Source organism: Ochotona princeps, chromosome 2, assembly GCF_030435755.1.
Source record: "Ochotona princeps isolate mOchPri1 chromosome 2, mOchPri1.hap1, whole genome shotgun sequence".
In the NCBI taxonomy this organism is placed as follows: domain Eukaryota; kingdom Metazoa; phylum Chordata; class Mammalia; order Lagomorpha; family Ochotonidae; genus Ochotona; species Ochotona princeps.
The window spans coordinates 13,872,811-13,891,050 of NC_080833.1; the positions used below are offsets into that span (position 1 = coordinate 13,872,811).

Below are 18,240 nucleotides of genomic sequence, written 5' to 3' on the forward strand. Positions count from 1 at the left end.
AAGTCCTCACCTTGCACGTGCTGGGATCCCATATAGGCGCTGGTTCATGTCCTGGCTGCTCCACTTCACATTCAGCTACCTGCTATGGCCTAGGAAAAGCAGCACAGGATGGCCCAAGGCCCTGAGACCCTGCACTCGCATCAGAGACCCAGAACAAGTTCCTGGCTCCTGGCTTCGGACTGGCTTAACTCCGGCCTCTGTGGCCACTTGGGGAGTAAACAGCAGACAGAAGATCTTTCTGAGTTTCTCCTCTCTGTGAATCGGCCTTTCCAATAAAAATTAATAAGCCTTAAAAAAATAGAGCTAACATTTACCACAGATAAATGAACTTAATATCTACTGAACATTTGATCCTACAGATGCAGAATATACATTCTTTTTTTGGAAAGGCAGATATACAGAGAGGAGGAGACATAGAAAGGAAGATCTTCCATCCATTGATTCATTCCCCATGTGGCCGCAACAGCAGGAGCTGAGCCAATTCAAAGCCAGGAACCAGAAGCCTCTTTCTGGGTCTCCCACTCAGGTGTAGAGTCCCAAGCCTTTGGGGCCATCCTTCATTGCTTTTCCAGGCCACAAGCAGGGAGCTGGATGGGAAGCAGGGATGCTGGGACATGAACTAGTGCCTATATGGGATCCTGGCGTGTACAAGGTGAGGATTTTAACCACTAGGCTACTGCACCGGGCCCAGAATACACATTCTTTTCATTGGTGCATGGAACTTTCTCCACGATAGGCCACATAATAGGCCACAAAACAAGCCTCAGCAAATTCAAATTTAGAAGTCATAACATGTATCTTTTCAACCAGAGATTGATGCTGGAAACCAGCAAGTTAAGAAACTTCAGAAAACATGCAAATATTCAGAGGCTGAACAACATGCTTCTGAACAAACAGTGGGCTGTAGAAGAAATCAACATGGAAATCAAAAAAATTCCCCAAAATGAAGACACCAACACATTTATGCAAAAAATTATGGAATGCAGAAAAAAAAAGATGGGGAAGACTAAATACAGTCAGAGATGAAATGAAAAACAACAATGGACACCTGGGTCAGGCAGAACTGGGCTGTAGCACCCACCAGTGAGAGCCAGATGGGTGTGGGCTGGTCTGACAAGGCTGCCAAAACCTGACAGCCAAAGTCAGGACTGGAAGTGGTCCCAAGTCAGGCTGAGCCAAACACCCACCAATGTGTGTGAGATCCAGGACCGGTCTGATAGAGAAGCTTGGGGAAATCCCGTTAAGCAGCAGGCCAGGCTGGTAAGCCTAACAACTGAGGCTGAGAGCAGTGCGGGCCAGGCTGCACTATCCATCAGAATACATATGGGTCAGGTCTGGGGGTGGGCCAGGCTGGACTAGTCTGCAACACTCACTGGCATTAGTGAGTCAGGACAAAGTGCAGGCCAGGCTGGGACACAACACCTGCCAGTTTACATTAGGGCTGGGAGTGAGGACTGGCCAGGCTGTGGTAGGCTGCAGCACTCCCCAGTCTGAGCTGGGACTGGGGGCAGACTGGGCAGAGCCAAGCTGCAGTACCCGCCAGCGAATGTTGAGGTGATACAGCTCATGCCAGACTGGGTTGCAGCACCCACTAGCACATGCAATACCTCAGGATAGGCACAAACCTGGAGGTGGGGCTGTGAGGGCTACCCTTCTGGGCCACTGCTCCCACTGGTGAGTGTGAGAGCTGGGACTGGGGGCAGACCAGGCTGCAACAGATCTTGGGCAGGATTACAATGCAGCATGTGAGCTGGGTTTGGGGGAGGGCCACGCTAGACCAGGTCACTGCATCTGCTGACAAAGGGCTGACTGGTTGGGCTTTGTCACAGCATTTGCTAGCAAGTGCCAGGACAGGAGGCAAGTTGTGTCAGAATGGACCACATAACTCTCTCTAAAAAGTGCAAGATACGGGCCCGGTGGCGTGGCCTATCAGCTAAAGTCCTCGCCTTGAACGCCCCGGGATCCCATATGGGCGCCGGTTCTAATCCCGGCAGCCCCGCTTCCCATCCAGCTCCCTGCTTGTGGCCTGGGAAAGCAGTTGAGGACAGCCCAAACCTTTGGGACACTGCACCCGTGTGGGAGACCCGGAAGAAGTTCCTGGTTCCCAGATCGGCACAGCACCGGCCATTGCGCTCACTTGGGGAGTGAATCATCGGACGGAAGATCTTCCTCTCTGTCTCTCCTCCTCTCTGTATATCTGACTTTGTAATAAAATAAATAAATCTTTTTTAAAAAAGTGTAAGATACAGGACAGAACTGGGTCTAGTAGGGAAAAAGTGAGCACTCCTCTGCTGGGCTGTAGCTCCTGCTTTTGTACATGAGAGCCAGAGCTGGAAATGGGCAAGACTAGAAAAGGCAGCAGCATCCATCCGCATACATGTGGACTGGTTCACAGGGTGAGGTAGGCTGAGTTAAGCTGCAATACCCATAGGTGTATACAAGAGCCCTACTGGGGGCCCGGCGGCGTGGCCTAGCAGCTAAAGTCCTGGCCTTGAACACACCAGGATCCCATATGGACGTCGGTTCTAATCCCGGCAGCTCCACTTCCCATCCAGCTCCCTGCTTGTGGCCTGGGAAAGCAGTTGAGGATGGCCCAATGCTTTGGGACCCTGCACCCGTGTGGGAGACCCGGAAGAGGTTCCTGGTTCCTGGCTTCGGATTGGCACAGCACCAGCCGTTGCGGCTCACTTGGGGAGTGAAACATCGGACGGAAGATCTTCCTCTCTGTCTCTCCTCCTCTCTATATATCTGACTTTGTAATAAAATAAATAAAAAAAAAAAAACAAGAGCCCAACTGGGATGTGGCACAGGCTGGAATAGTATACCGCACACACTGGAATGAACAGGAACCAGGGCTGAGGTGAGCCTGGTGAGGTTAATGGGAATCATCCCAACCAAGCTGCAGTTCCCACTGCTGTGCACAAAATCCAGGTCTGTGGCACCCTGGGCTGGGCTGGGCCACAACACCCATCAATTTGCAAGTGACATGGGGTTGGGAATGAGACTGACCAGGCAACTACAATCATCACTGCATGCACAGGCTGATGTGGGTTATGGACTGAACAGGACCCTGTACCACCTGGCACATGCAAGAGTCAGGCTTGGGGTCACCCAGGTGAGTTTTTTTGCGGGAATCCCCAGCTGGACCACTGGATTCAAAACTCCAGCCACAGGGAGAATCATACAATTCGTGGTCCAACCTGTGTGCATCAGGAATGGGCCTCCTTGATTGCTGATGTCTATGCAGTTGACAGCATAGCCAGTTACAAAGAGAGGACATGATGGTCAGCTCATCTGGGGCCAGCAGAGGACGTCAAATGCCATGTAAGGATATGGAGGGCAGAACGGCTGGACAACTCCCTGGCCAAGATTTGGCAGCAAGGAACTGGGTGAGAATGGATGCTCTATGGTGGGTTCTTTGTCAATGATCTTGGAAGGATTTTCTTAACCTTGCAGCCACAAAACCAACAGCACAACAGAACTATTAAAATCACTTAAGCAATGTCCACAGAACATTGTTCTCCACACTGGGGTTTCTAAGATGACAGTAAGTGGACATCCCCATTCCTGGGTACTGATGTAGCCTGGGAGAAACACCCTTTGGCTGCCCCCACCAACAGAGGAGAAAAAGAAAAAAAATTGAACACATTTGTCCCACCTACCTTCCCCTCAATAACTCGATCTTCCCCACCCTATTCAGCAGTCTCATGCTCCTGCATTCTTGTCAACTATATAAATAACATCAAAAATCAAAAAATTTTAAAAATAGATGCCACAAATACACAAATATCATCATACAAACTTTATGCCAATAAATTTGAAAATCTGGAAGAAATGCATTAATTTCTAGACACACAGAATTGACCAAAACTGAATCACGAGGACACTGAAGAAGATCTAAACAGACCAATGACTATTACAGAAACTGAATCTTGAATAATAAAGACTTGCAACAAAGAAAAGTCCAGGAGTGAATGGTTTCACTGCTGAATTCTACCAAACCTTTCAAGAACTAACTACAATGTTTCACAAACTATTCAAAGCAATAAAAAAGCAGGCAATCCTCCCAAATTTCTTTTTTGAGGCCAACATCACCTTAACTCCTAAACCAGAAAAAGATACAACAGAGAACTATAAACCAACACCCATGATGAATGTAGACGCAAAAATCCTCAATAAAAACTCACCCAATCAAATATAACAATACATCAGAAAGGTCATCTACCCAGAAAGGATGGGACTTATCCCTGGTATGCAAATCAGTAAGTGGTCACACCACATCAACAAATCGAACAAAAAAAAATCACATGATTATCTCAATAGATGCGGAGAAAGCATTCAATAAAATTTAGCATCCTTACGTGTTAAACATTTTTAAAAAATTACTCATAGAAAGATCATTCCTCAACAGAATCAGGGCAATATATGAAAAGCCCAATGCCGGCATCATATTGAATGGGGAAAGGCTGCAGGCATTTTCACTAAGATATAGAACCAGCTAAGGATGCCCACTCTCACCCATCTCCGCTATTCAACATAATACTGAAAGTACTAGCCAGAGCTACTAGGCAAGAAAAAGAAATCAAAGGAATTAAATCGTAAAGGAGGAAGTCAAATTATCCCTGGTTGCAGATAACATGATTTTCTGTATGAGGGAACCAAGAGACTCAACTAAGAAACTACAGGAATTTATCAGAAAGTTTGGCAAGGTTGCAGGATACAAAATGAACAGACATAAATCAATGGCCTTGGTATGCTAAGAGAGAAAACATGAGATCAGAAGAGAAAAATAGAGTTAGAGATACAATACCAGTGTTGTAGTATTCAAAACAGCCTATAATGGGGCTGGCTGCAATAGTTTAATCTGGCTAATCCTCCATTTGCAAGCACTGGGATCCCTTATGGGCACCAACTGGTGTCCCTGCTGCTCCAGGATCCATCCAGCTCCCTGCTAATAGCCTGGGAAAGCAGCAAAAAATGGCCCAAAGCCTTAGGACCCTGCACCTACATGGGAAACCCAGAGGAGGCCCCTGCTTCCTGGTTTCAGATTGATTCAGCTACAGCCATTGTGGCCATCTGGGCAGTGTACCAGCAGATGGAAGATGTTTGTCTCTCCTCTCTGTAAATCTGCATTTCCAATCAAAATAAATGTTTTTTAAAAAGAGTCTGGTACTGGCACAAAAACACATCTGAAGATCAACAGAACAAAACAGATATCCCATAAGTGAACCCAAACATCTATAACTAACTAACTTTCAATAAATGATCCAAAATCAACACTGGGAGCAAGCAGAGCCTCTTTGACAAATGGTGCTGGGAAAACTGGACATATGCCTATAAAGAAACAAGCCCCCTATCTTTCACCTTCTACCAAAATCAATTCTAACTAGTTAAAGGATCTAAACATATGCCCTGATACGCTTAAATTAGTGAAGGGAAACACTGGGAACAGTATGCAAGATACTAGTGTGTGCAACCCTCCATTTTCCATCCCGTTCCCCACTTACACTCTGGCAAAGCAGAGCATGGCCCCAAAGCCTTGGGACACTGTACCCAAGTGGGAGTCCTGGAAGTAGCTCCCAGCTCCTGGTTTCGAATCAACTCAGCTCTGGCTGTTATGGCCAGTTGGGGAGTGTACCACCAGACGAAGATCTTTCTGTCTCTTATTGTAAATCTGATCTGCCTTTCCAATAAAAATAAGTCTTCACACACACACACACACACACACACACACACACACACACACACAAAATAAACAACAAAAAAAAAGACAAAGGTGTAAGCAAATAATTCTTAGAGAAGACCCCAAAAAGCACAGGCAATTACAGCAAAAATCAACTAGGACTACATCAAGCTAAGAAGCTTCTGTACTGCCAGGAATAGTCAGCCAAAATAGACAACCAAACGAATGGAAGAAAAATATTTGCAAATTACACAACAAATAAAGGACTAATACTCAGGATTCACAAGAAACTCCAAAAACTTAACAACAGCAAAACAAGCAATCCAGTTAAGAAACAGGCCAAGGACAAAAATGGATATTTTTCCAAAGATAAAATTCGAAAGGCTAACAGACACAAGAAAAAATGTTCAGGTTCTCCAGCTATTATGGAAATGCAAACAAAGACCACAACGAGTTTCTACCTAACTCCTGTGAGAATGGCTTATGTTAAAAATCAACAAACAACTGATGGTGAGCATGTGAGAAAAAAAGATATCCTAATCCACTGAAATGAGAATACAAACAGTGCAACCATTATGGAAGTCACTCTGAAGAATTCTCAGACAACTGAGAATTGACCTGCTGTATGACCCGGCCATCTCAACCCAGGGAATATATCCAAACAAAATGAAATCTGCAACCTGCAGAGCAACCTGCCACTCCATGTTTTTAGCAGCACAATTCCCAATAGTGAAGACTTGGAAACAACCCAGATGCCCATCCATTCTTTATCTAGGAATAGATAAAGAAAGTATGGTACATATACTCTATGGAATACTACTCAGCCATTAAAAAAATGAAATTTTACTGTTTGCAACAAAATGGTCCCAGCTGTAAGCCATTACATTTAGTGATGAAAGCGATCAAACAACAAATATCATACATTCTCTCTGATATAAGACATGGGCCTGATGCTATGGCCTAGTGGCTAAATCCTCACCTTGCATGCACCAGGACCTTCGTGATACCAGTTTCTCCATCTCCCATCCAGCTCCCTGCCTGTGGGCTGGGAGGGCAGTAGAGGATGGCCCCAAAGCCTGGGACTCCACATCCACATGGGAAATCCAGAAGAAGCTCTCAAGTTCCTGGCTACTGGCTTTGGGTCTGATCAGCTGCAGCCACTTTGGGAGTGAACCAGTGGCAGAAACACGTTGTCTCCTCCTCTGTAAATCTGCCTTTCCAGTAAAAAAACACAAGCAAATCTTAAATAAATAAATAAATAAATAAATAAAGACAGCCAAAATGTAAGAACATATATATAACGGCCAGGGGCAACTGGTTCAACTGGCTAATCCCCCCTCTTCAAGCACCAGGATCCCCTATGAGCCACAGGTTCATATCACAGCTACTCTACCTCCCAAACAGCCATAGTCTGTGCAAGGGAGACTAGAAAGTAAAAGTACTACACAGTATGAGCCTCTACTCCTGACTAAAAGTAGGACTCCCAATGAAACCTATACATGTATCTTTACGTTATGATACTAGCTTTCCTACCGTTGCCTATACTTACCACATCATGATACATTTAAGTATCACAAAGTTAAACTTGTAACTTTTATTAAGGGACTATACTATTGTGATAACATAGGGACAAAGGGAGGAGGCAAATATGGGGATGGAAGGAGGGGGAAAGTAATCTCTATACCCAATACTTATAAACTGTATCCTGGAAAACAATAATTTTTAAAAATTCATAAAAATAGTAAAGGGGCCAGCATGATGGCTTAGTGGCTTATCCTCCAGCTGCCAAGTCGCAGCATTCCATATGCGTATCAATTTGTGTCCCAATTGCTCCGCTTCCCATCCACCTCCCAGTTTATGGCCTGGGAAAGCAGTGGAAATTGGTCCAAAGCCCTGGAACCCAGCACCCATATGAGAGACTGGGAAGAAGCTTCAGATCAGCTCAGCTCTGGATGTGCGGTAACTTAGGGGGTGAACTAGCACATAGAAGACCTTTCTCTTTCTGTCTCCTTCTCTCTGTAAGTTTGTGTTTCTAATAAAAATAAATGAATCTTCTAAAAAACACTGGAAACAAAAAAAGCCAGGCGACATACATTAGGCTCAAAGAGCACAAAACAACTTCATTAGTTAATAAAGGTCATAAAACTGACAATTTTCAAATGCACTTAAAAAGAGCTTATCTCAAATTTCAGCTGAGGCTATGGAATAGTGGAGAGCTCTTCTGGCTGGCAGTAAACCAAAGTCATCTGAGAACTCAGAAGCAGTTTGGATCCTGGAATATTTCATCCATGCAAATCTTAGCTGCAGTTCATATACTGCTTGAAGTCATATGCCTGGCTAATAATCAGGAAATAGTTTCCTATTATATTAGTTCAAAGTAGTATTCCTAAAGTAAAAATAGACCATGCCTCATCACAAGAATTTATTCTCGAATTTATTTTTCCTCATACCTCATACATCATCACCCAGAGAAACCCAACAACTAACCATGGCAACTTCACCTTATGGTCCCAAACCACCCCACTAGTGACTGCATAATCTTCACTGCTGAAGTCACAGAGGCAGGGTTGGGCTAAATCCATCATTAATAAGCCAAAACCAGAGAATTCTTCCATGAGCAAACTGCCTGCCTAGATCCATGCCTCTAGTATCAGTAAGCTATCATACAGAATCACACCAAAAAACCATTCATTTTTCAATAAATCTTCCTTTTGTGAAAAATAAACATAAAAGCACAAACTGCAAAACAATACTCACTATAATTCAAAATCACTGAAAACTAAGTCAAACTCCCACCTTATAAAAATGGGAAAACTTATACTGGGACAAGTTTCATTTGTCCCAGAAAACGCACCCATTAAAATGAAAGGCTTAAACTCAAATTCCAATTTTTCTACTTCAAATTAGGTATATGTCTCAAATACACCAAACCAGGAGGGGGGAAACTAGGCCGGAAGAAAAACCTGTGATACAAAAAGTGCTAAAGACAAGGGAGAAATGTGCTTCAATATTAAGACTCACCGGTACTTCCAAGCCAGACATTCAAATCAAATAGAGTATTACAAAATTAAATGGGAAAGAGACCAGAAAAGGACCAACCACAGACCAGATCAGTCTGTACCTCCTTCTCATACACTAACTGCTCAGACTCCAATGCAGAAGACACTCTGAATCTTCTATAGCAATTGTGCCTTTTTTTTTTTTTTGGTGCTTTCTTGCTTGAGCTCAAGAAGAAGCTGTCCTTTTTATTTACTTAGACACATCACAAGCCTCTGCAGCAACTGTGTTTTTAAATGCCATTTTCCCTGGTACCTTCTCTGGCTTCTCTTTGGGAGTAAAAATCAGAAATATGACTAAAATTCATTTATTAAAGTTCTATGCAAGGGGGCCAACGTTGTGGCATACTGGGTTAAGCCACCACCTATCACCTACATCAAGATTTCACATATGGGCATTAGTTTTAGTCCCAGTTGCTCCAATTCTGATCCAGCTCCTTGCTAACCTGCGAGAGAAAGAAGCCAAAGAAAGCCCAAATTAGTGCTTGAGCCCCTGCACCCATATGGGAAGACACGGATGAAGCTACTGGCTTCTGCCTGGGCCAGCCTTGGCTACTGCAGCCATTTGTGGTGTGAACTCTGCCTTCAAAATAAATAAATCTTGGGCCTGGCACAGTGGCCTATCAGCTAAAGTCCTTGCCTTGAACAAACCGGGATCCCATATGGGCGCCGGTTCTAATCCCGGCAGCTCCACTTCCCATCCAGCTCCCTGCTTGTGGCCTGGGAAAGCAGTCGAGGACGGCCCAAAGCCTTGGGACCCTCACCCGTGTGGGAGACCTAGAGGAAGTTCCTTGCTCCTAGCTTCGGATTGGCACAGCACCGGCCCGTTGTAGTCACTTGGGGAGTGAATCATCGGACGGAAGATCTTCCTCTCTGTCTCTCCTCCTCTCTGTATATCTGATTTTGTAATAAAAATAAATACATCTTTAAAAATAAATACATAAATCTTTAAGAAACAAACAAAAACTCCATGCAACAGTAGCAAGGACAGAAATAAGGACCTCTGTCAGGTGGAAACCTAAGTTAATTTTCTCTCTTCTAATTTGGTCCAGATTTCAACTGCATCTAAAGAGCCCCATCCCTCCTCCAGAGCAGACTCCGGCAGTTATCTCTGTCCACGGCTCAGGGTAGCCTGTCTTTCTACAGGTCTGGACTAACTTCTCTGAAGGCAAAGATTGTATCTCAGGTTTTCCTGGACTAGCTGTGTGTGTCACACAGCAAGTGATGAATAAATGAACAAATGAATTTATACACTTGCCGTTTCCACTGAAGCACTAATATCAATGACTGAAATCCAGCAATACTCTGCACTGCTTTAGAACATGGTTTCCAAACATTTTTTACACTTTTAAAAACTCTTATCAGAAACCCAAATATGGGGAATACCAACACATCAATACTCTAGTGGTTTACACAATCAAGGCTTAACAGAAAATACCTCATTTTGGAATCTGTAAACCTAGGACAGAAAGTAGCACAGCACAACTGGAGCCAAGTACTGTGCAAGTTTTTAAAAAAGATTATTGGGTCCAGTGCAGTGGTCTAGTGGCTAAAGTCCTCGCCTTGAACACACCGGGATCCCATATGGGTGCTGGTTCTAATCCCGGCAGCCCCACTTTCTATCCAGCTCCCTGCTTGTGGCCTGGGAAAGCAACTGAGGATGGTCCAAAGCTTTGGGAACCTGCACCTGCATGGGAGACCCAGAACTCCTGGCTCCTGGCTTTGGATCAGCATAGCTCCGGCTGTTGCAGTCACTTGGGGAGTGAATTATTGGATGGAAGATCTTCCTCTCTGTCTCTCCTCTCTAGATATATCTGACTTTGTAATAAAAAATAAATAAATCTTTTTTTTAATTATTTATTTTTTTTGAAAGTCACAGTTACAGAGATCTTTATCTGCTGGTTCACTCCCCCAGATGACCAGGCCAAAGCCAGCACTCAGTAGTTTTATTCTGATCCCCTACATGGGTGGGTGAGATCAGACACTTGTGCCATGTTCCACTGCTTTCCCCAGGTCATCAGCAGAGCTAGTTCAGAAGTGGTTCAGGACATGAGCCAGCATCACAGGTGGAAACCTAACCAGTATGCCAAAACGCTTGCTACCTGAATGTTCTTACACCTGTATCCCCACATCACATCTATCCTTTTCCTTCCTATCAGAGACCTGTATCTAATAGACACCTCCTAGGACTGGCACCATCATGCAGCATCCTAAGCCTCTGCCTGCGCCACTGGCGTCCCATATGGGAAGCAGTTTGAATCCCTGCTGCTCCACTTCCAATCCAGCTCCACTTCCAATCCAGCTCCCTTCTAATGCATTTGAAGCACCAGCCGAACATGACCCAGGTGCTTGGGCCCCTGCACCAACATGGAGACCCTGAAGAAGCTCCCAACTCCTGGCTTCAGAGCTGCCCAACTCCATCCAGCTGGGCTGTTTGGGAAGTGAGCCCGTAGAAGGAAGATCTTTCTCTCCTCTCCATATAACTCTGCCTTTCAAATAAAAACAAACAAATCTTTTAACATATACACATATATTCTGGATGGTGAGGCTCAGGATCAGGAGCTATCTAATGTTTGTTGCTGGTCAGATGGTCTTCCGTTGGACTCCTTGTTAACTTCTTTTTTTTTTTTTTAAAGATTTTATTATTATTATTGGAAAGCTGGATATACAGAGAGGAGGAGAGACAGAGAGGAAGATCTTCCATCCGATGTTTTCACTCCCCAAGTGAGTCGCAACAGGCCGATACGCGCCGATCCGATGCCAGGAACCAGGAACCTCTTTCGGGTCTCCCACGCGGGTGCAGGGTCCCAAAGCTTTGGGCCGTCATTTCCCAGGCCACAAGCAGGGAGCTGGATGGGAAGTAGAGCTGCCGGGATTAGAACCGGCGCCCATATGGGATCCCGGTTTGTTCAAGGCGAGGACTTTAGCCGCTAGGCCACGCCGCCGGGCCTCCTTGTTAACTTCTAAACAAGCAGAAGCATAAACTGAATCAAATGTGGGTTTCTATGCTTTAAGGTTCAGTGACTCTGGGTAAGAAGCAACCTAGCATAGCAAAAAAAAGGTATTCACAGATTTTGGAATCAGTCATCACAGTCCAAGTTGCAAGCCACCACCTGTTAGATCATCTTACAAGCATTCCTTGTCTACACTTTAGTTTCCTCATCTATAAAACAGGAGCGATACATACCTTTTCAGAATTCTTACAAGAATTACATAAAATCATGTATGTATGGCTCCTAGAATACTCAATAAATATGTACTATTATTAACATTATTCAGATTTAGCTTTGGTAGAGAAATAGAACAGAAGTAGAGACCAGCATTGTGGTACAGCCAATTAAGCCTTCTAACACCAGCATTCCATATCAGAGTGCCAGTTCAAGTCCCAGCTGCTCTGCTTAGGATCCAGCTTTCTGTTAATATGCCTAGGAGGCAGTGGAAGACAGACCAAATAGCTGGGCCCTGGCCATCTATGCAGCAGACAAGACGGAATTTCTGGCTCCAGTCTTGGGCCAGACCCAGTCCTGGCTACTACAGCCATTCAAACATTCAAGTAGTAAACCAGGGGACCTAAGTTTTGTGTGTGTGTGTATCACCTTGTCACTTAATAAATAAAACAGTAAATGTTACTGGCTTCACCCTATCAGATAAAACTAAAAAGCTGTTAGAAAAAAGGAAAAGCACACTACATACATACATATATATACATACATGTATATATAATTACGACGAAACAGCTGAGGACTCAGATCATTTTGCAGACGACACAAGTTTTTTACCAAATTTAGTTTCTGCAAAGTACCCACTGTCTGATTTTCTTAACCAAACTGGCTGCCCCAGAACAGTAACTAGACTCCCCAGAGTGTCAGCAGCCGTGAGCGAAATTACACCCTGAAGTCTTTCCATATGGAGAACCCTGTGTATTCAAAACAGACTGAAAAACTCTTGTTTCAGTCAGAATTGTTTGGGCACCTGAAATCAAACTCACTTGCATTATCTGAAGAATCAGCAATTTCAGCCTAATGAGCTAGGTTTTCAGTGGTCCAATAACCCCCTGAAATTTTAAGAAAATTTTTTTGCGTATGCGAGTTTTCTGCGGACAAAGTTTACACAATTATCTTAAACAGAAAAAGAGAAGAATTACTGTTAGACGATGGTGTGGGGGTCTAGTGGGTTAAGATCCCTGGCTCAGGTTCTCACCCCAGCTTTCCATTAAAGGGCCAACCAGGTGATGGCTCAATTGGTTGGGTCCCTGCTACGGACATAGCAGACCTGCCTTGAGTTCCCCTCTCCTGGCCTTGACTCACCCAGCACAAGCATCTGCAGAGTGAACCAGAGTTGGAAAAAAAAAAAAGTCAGGGAAAAAAAAAAGAAACAACTAACTAACTAACATCCTCAGCAGAATCTCTTGGAATCTACTGTAAGACAAATATTTTGAAGTATCAATCTCATCAACTGTAAGCTTCATGCTGGATTATATTTCAAAAAGTTTTAAGCATATTTCACCTTTGTCTTTAGCGCCTTTTAGCTCAGGGGTTCCCCTCTTCTAGTCCCAGCCACCCTGGCCCACTCCACCACTGCAGTCAAAGGCCTCTACTTCCGATGGCCTGGCAGGCCCTGCCCTGTAACATCCATGCCACTTAAACAGCTGCCAGCTTGCCCTTTACTGTTAACGTCTCCCTCATGTCTCATTCATCATATGAACACTAAACATAAATGGACACCTTGCCAAAAGAATCTCCTTACAGAACTTTACAAATCTGAAATACCAATTCATTGCAAACACAACTACACTGGTATATTCCGAGAACCTGAAGATCTACCCAAGCCATGAACAACTCCAACGGATCCCACACGATGGCCCCATGGGTCAAACACCCATTCCCGTGCTCCCTCAGGGTCCAAAAGCAAAACTGCTCTAATTCAATCCATGTTTAACCAATTTCCCATTAGCCATTAACATCTCAACATTGGTGTGTTCTAATGTAACAAATCTATCCTCTATGCTTCTACTACTTACATCATAAGCTTTTGCATTTTAGCAACTGTAACCCTTCAGTGTGTAAAGCAGAGAAAATAGCCAGAGCTGTGAAATATATCCAGAGGAAAACTAATTTTAGCCTCAATGGCATGAGGTAAAAAAAAGTCATATAAAACCAATTATCCTCTATTACCGCAGATAGATGTAGAAATGACCTCAACTGGAATTTACATCTTAAATTTACCCCCCTTAACAACTATTTATTAAAAAAATAATAATAATAATAAGCTGCAGCTCTAGTCACTACTCTTACATTGCAACCAACCCAGGGCTTTCACAAGTCCCTCCTTTGCAAAACACATTGAGGAAAAACACACTTGAAATGTTTCAGTCATGGCTCTTGTGTGTCCAAATAAGTCACCAAATTCAAGAAAGTCACACTGTCTCACAGCCCCTCCATTATATCTCAAGAATATATCCTATAGGCTTCATTTTGGACAACTGTCCAAACAGCTCAAAGATGTATTTAGTGAGACAGTACAGAAACTTGCAGTCCCATCCAAGAACAGTAAATGTAAAAAAAAAAAAAAAAAGCTGAAATTAGAAAGGAGGCTACTACCTGCAACAGGCAGCATGCCGGCTGGGCGCCAGTTCACACCCTGTCTGCTCCACTGCCGATCCAGGTCCTTGCTAATGGCTTGCAAAAAGGAGCCAAGGATGGCTGAGCTGCCACCCACGTGGCAGACCCGGATGAAGCCCCTCACTCCTGGCTTGTCCTGGCTGTCGCAGCCATCTGGGCATTGAACTAAGGGAGGGAAGATCTCTATCTATCCCTCTCTCTCTCTGTAACTCTAACTTTTAAAGAAGTAAATCTTAAACCAAAAAACAGGAATTTAAACTCTTCAAGTATTTGGTGAAAATGTTTAAGAGATTTAGCACTCAACTCTTCAGACAAATTACTGAACCTTCTCCCTTCACAGCACAGAAACCAGGGGTAGTGATCAAAACTCGCCAGGTTTTTCTTCACAAACAACACTAAACCCCCTCGGTGGTGGTGGACAATTATTTATTGAACAGAATCATGCAGGGAAAAAAAAAATCATGAAAGCACGCCACACAACACGCTGCAGTGGAATTTATCTTTCCTCTGTGCCACACTGCCTGGACTGAAAAAGGCGAACTAACGATATTTAAAGAACAGGGAAAATGACACTTGACAGAAACCAAACAATGACCTGAGATGACTCTAGAAGGCAGCCGCTCTTCCCTTCAGAGGAATCGATCCACACACTGGGAAACTGTGGCCCTCAGAGCTGCTTGCTTGCTCCAACACCCTACGCTCCCTCAAAGTCAAAGACACGATGACACAAATACAAAACACAACACATCTAACAGCCAAGAAGTATTTATTTGTTTACACAAATACAATGGGCGTGGGGAGGAGGGGCGTGCGTGATGAAACGATGTTCTCCGGGCAAGTTTTTCTAAATCGCTACGGATTAATTTTTGACTAAATCGTCCCGTATCACCAAGTCTCTGGCAATCCAATCTGCCCAAAATTCCACAACGGAGCTAAGCACATCAGACACATTCAACACCGGAGTTTTCGCCAAGAGCCCTGGGACCCTCGAGAGCGAAAACTACCTAGAGAATCCCTTTCAGCCCTTTCCAAACAGTCCACAAGAACACAAGCCTTTCATGAAGTGAGACTTTGGGGGGGTGACGGGCCAGGCCAGCTAACTTCCTCTTCCTCTGGAAAGGTCAGCGCCAGGGAAGCGTCCCCCACAAAACATTTCCTCCTCAGATCGCATTCTACCACAAACCACATCACAACTCCCCCCAATCGCTGAAAAAAAACATGAGCCACAGGGAGCGCTGGCCGCACATTTGCACCAGACGGAAAGGCCAACTTACCTCGGAAACAAGCAGATTACTTTCAAACAGGAAATTTACCAATGAAATTTATTACGTATTAATCATAATCAGGAGAGAAGCCCACCATGCCCCGCTGCGGGGGGGGGGGGGGGGGGGCTGATGGGAAACCAGGAGGAGGAGGAGGAGGAGGAGGAGGAGGAGGAGGAGGAGGAGGAGGAGGAGGTAATCCGCACAACAATCGCAGGGAAGCCTTCCCCGCAGGGCAGGTCCCGAGCACCGGCCAACTCGGCCCAATCAAGCGGGGCCAGGGACGTGGGGGAGGCGGCGGCGACAGGACAGGGCAGGGCTGGCAAAAAGCCTGGCTGAGGGATGCTACTTCTCAGAGCCCTGCGGAGAGGGGTCGCTCCCCGGGTCCCCCGCAGCGCTGCTGCCGGGGGACCCCGAAAGCTCCGGCCAAGCCCGGGACGGGAGCTCACCGCAGCACACCCGCTGCCGGCCAGCGGGAGGGTCGCGCCGCGGCGACCAGAGCCTGCAAGAAGGTGAAAAGGATACTGTTGGGGCGCCTGGGTCTGGAGGGCCCTGATGTTCGGGTGAGGAGGAGCCGCCGCCGCCGCTGCTGCTGCCGCCGCCGCCGCTGCCGCCGCCGCCGCCGCCGGGTGAGGAGGCGGTACCGCTGCTGCCGCCGCCGCCGCCGCCGCTCCGGTGCCGGGTCCGGGTCCTGCTGCAGCCGCTGAGCCTGATTTCAGAGCCGGTTTCTGCGGTAAACTCATGGCAAAGCGAAGCCACCAACCCCCCCAGAGCGGGACCGGGCGCGCCGGGGTGCAGGGGCCGGGGGCAGCGGGGGGGCGGGATGGGGGCAGACCCGGGGAGGCGGCGGGAGCGGGGGGCCGGGGGGAGGCTGGGAGGAGGAGGAGGAGGGGGCCGGGGCCGGTCACACACGCCCTCCGCCGCCGCCGCCGCCGCCGCCGCCGCCGGCAGCAGCAGCCGCCCCGCGGGCCAGCACCACCGGCTGCCGGTCTCCGTGACAACGCGACCCCGGGGGGGGGGCCGGACCCGGCGGGGGCAGGAGGCGGAGAGACCGGACCTTTCACGATAATATCCTCATGGGCCGGCGGCGGGGGGTCTTTATCCCCCTCCCCGGGGGAAGCGGCGCCCTTCTCGGTAGCGGGGCTCAGGCGATGCCGCCGGATTTTCTTCACTCAACGAGCAGAGCATCCAACATGGCGCTGCGGCCGCCTCCAGCAGTCCGGCAGGACGGCCGCTCGGACAACTTCGGCCTTTTCCGGAAGGGCTCGGGAGGCCGAGGGTGGGAAGTCCCTTCGGCTCTTTCCGGAGCCTGTGAGCGGTCGGGAGTCTTCGGAAGCGCTCGGGTGCGTCTTCGGCCGCCTTTCGCGAGCGCTCTGGTGCCGTCTCCCTTTATCGGCAAAGATCGGCGAAAGGGGCTTCTGAGGCTCGCGGCGGCGGGGGTGCGAGGCGGGAGGAGAGACCCTAGGCGAGGCCTGGCCTTCGCGAACCCTCTTCTGCGGCCCCGCGTCGAAGAACAATAGTAACGGTCGTGGGCGCCTGTGGGCCGCAGAGCCCTGCCCGCAGGGGCGGAGAGGCGGCGGCGAGGCGAGAAGTCTCGGTGGGTGTGGAAGGAGCCGCTTAAGCAGAAGGAAACCCGAGGGTAGGGACCTGCCGCGGGGGCGTGGTAGCCTAACAAACACCTCTCGCCCGCCCTTAGCGACGCCCCGGCGTCCATTATGTCGACACGGCAGCTAGCGGGGATATGGAATGTGGAGACCCCTTCCCTCAGGGGATCCTGGGGGCTCCGAGGGGGAAAGTGACTAGCCCAAGGTCACACAGAGCCAGACTTGAACCTGAATTCCACTTTCAGCAAGATCAGCCTTACTGCCTCCCAGATTGCCTGGGGACGCAATCGGGGCTCTCCTTATATCTTATCAGCTGCCTTGCCCGAGGCCTCTGTGTGCCGACTGCTGGCCAGGCTCACCCCAAGACCCAGTGGCTCTGTGCCAGGGTGGCACTTGTTGATAAGGCCCCGTTTCTCCCCAGGTGGATACTACGGTATCCCATGGCCGTACGCCCCACGTCGAACAGAGTGGGGCCCGGTCCCAAACACCAAAGCATTAGGTGGGGAGCAACCGCCAGCCTTGGGGAGTGAGCTTCCTCCGGGAGTGGTTTGCAAGAGGAGCAGCCGGTCACCCTGGCCTATGAAGAAGGTGGCGCTCACTTGACAAGACGCTGAGGCTCCAAGGCTGTCAGTCTACAAGAGCTAGGAAGATTGAGGCTCAAAGGACAGCTGACTCCCTCAGGGTCACATGGCCAGTGTATTGGCACAGGTGCGCCTTGGAGGCTCACATTGCCTTTATGATTTTTGGTTTTGCTTTTTACAATGCTTAATTCACGAAGACTTCTTGACAATCCTTAAGAGCGCCAAGTGCTCCCTCTGTTTGGCACAAAAGAGAATCTAGAAGACAAAACCGCACATGCACACTCGCAACCGTCTCCCTTTGGCTGGGGTTCCACAGTTCCTGACATTACAAAGGAAACGCCATCTCATTTCTCTGGGCAGGAAACAGCAGTACTTCATCCTTTGCAATCCTAAGCTGTGTTAACTTGTAACCGCCAATTATTATCTTTTTATA

At 47.2% G+C, this 18,240-nt stretch overlaps 1 protein-coding gene across 12 annotated transcripts in view; it reads right to left on the bottom strand.

The window, feature by feature from the left end:
- Positions 1 to 16,474, bottom strand: part of EIF4G3 (eukaryotic translation initiation factor 4 gamma 3) — a 352,621-nt gene extending 336,147 nt beyond the window's left edge. For 7 of the 12 annotated variants that reach the window (XM_058676366.1, XM_058676348.1, XM_058676342.1 and 4 more), the window contains exon 1: positions 16,148 to 16,473. In XM_058676366.1, the coding sequence (XP_058532349.1) occupies positions 16,148 to 16,365 (218 nt within the window). In that variant the 5' untranslated portion in view covers positions 16,366 to 16,473. Of the gene's footprint in view, positions 1 to 16,147 lie in introns of all 12 variants that reach the window. The other 5 variants (XM_058676360.1, XM_058676355.1, XM_058676322.1 and 2 more) reach the window with 2 other exon arrangements.
- Positions 16,475 to 18,240: the final 1,766 nt, after the last annotated feature.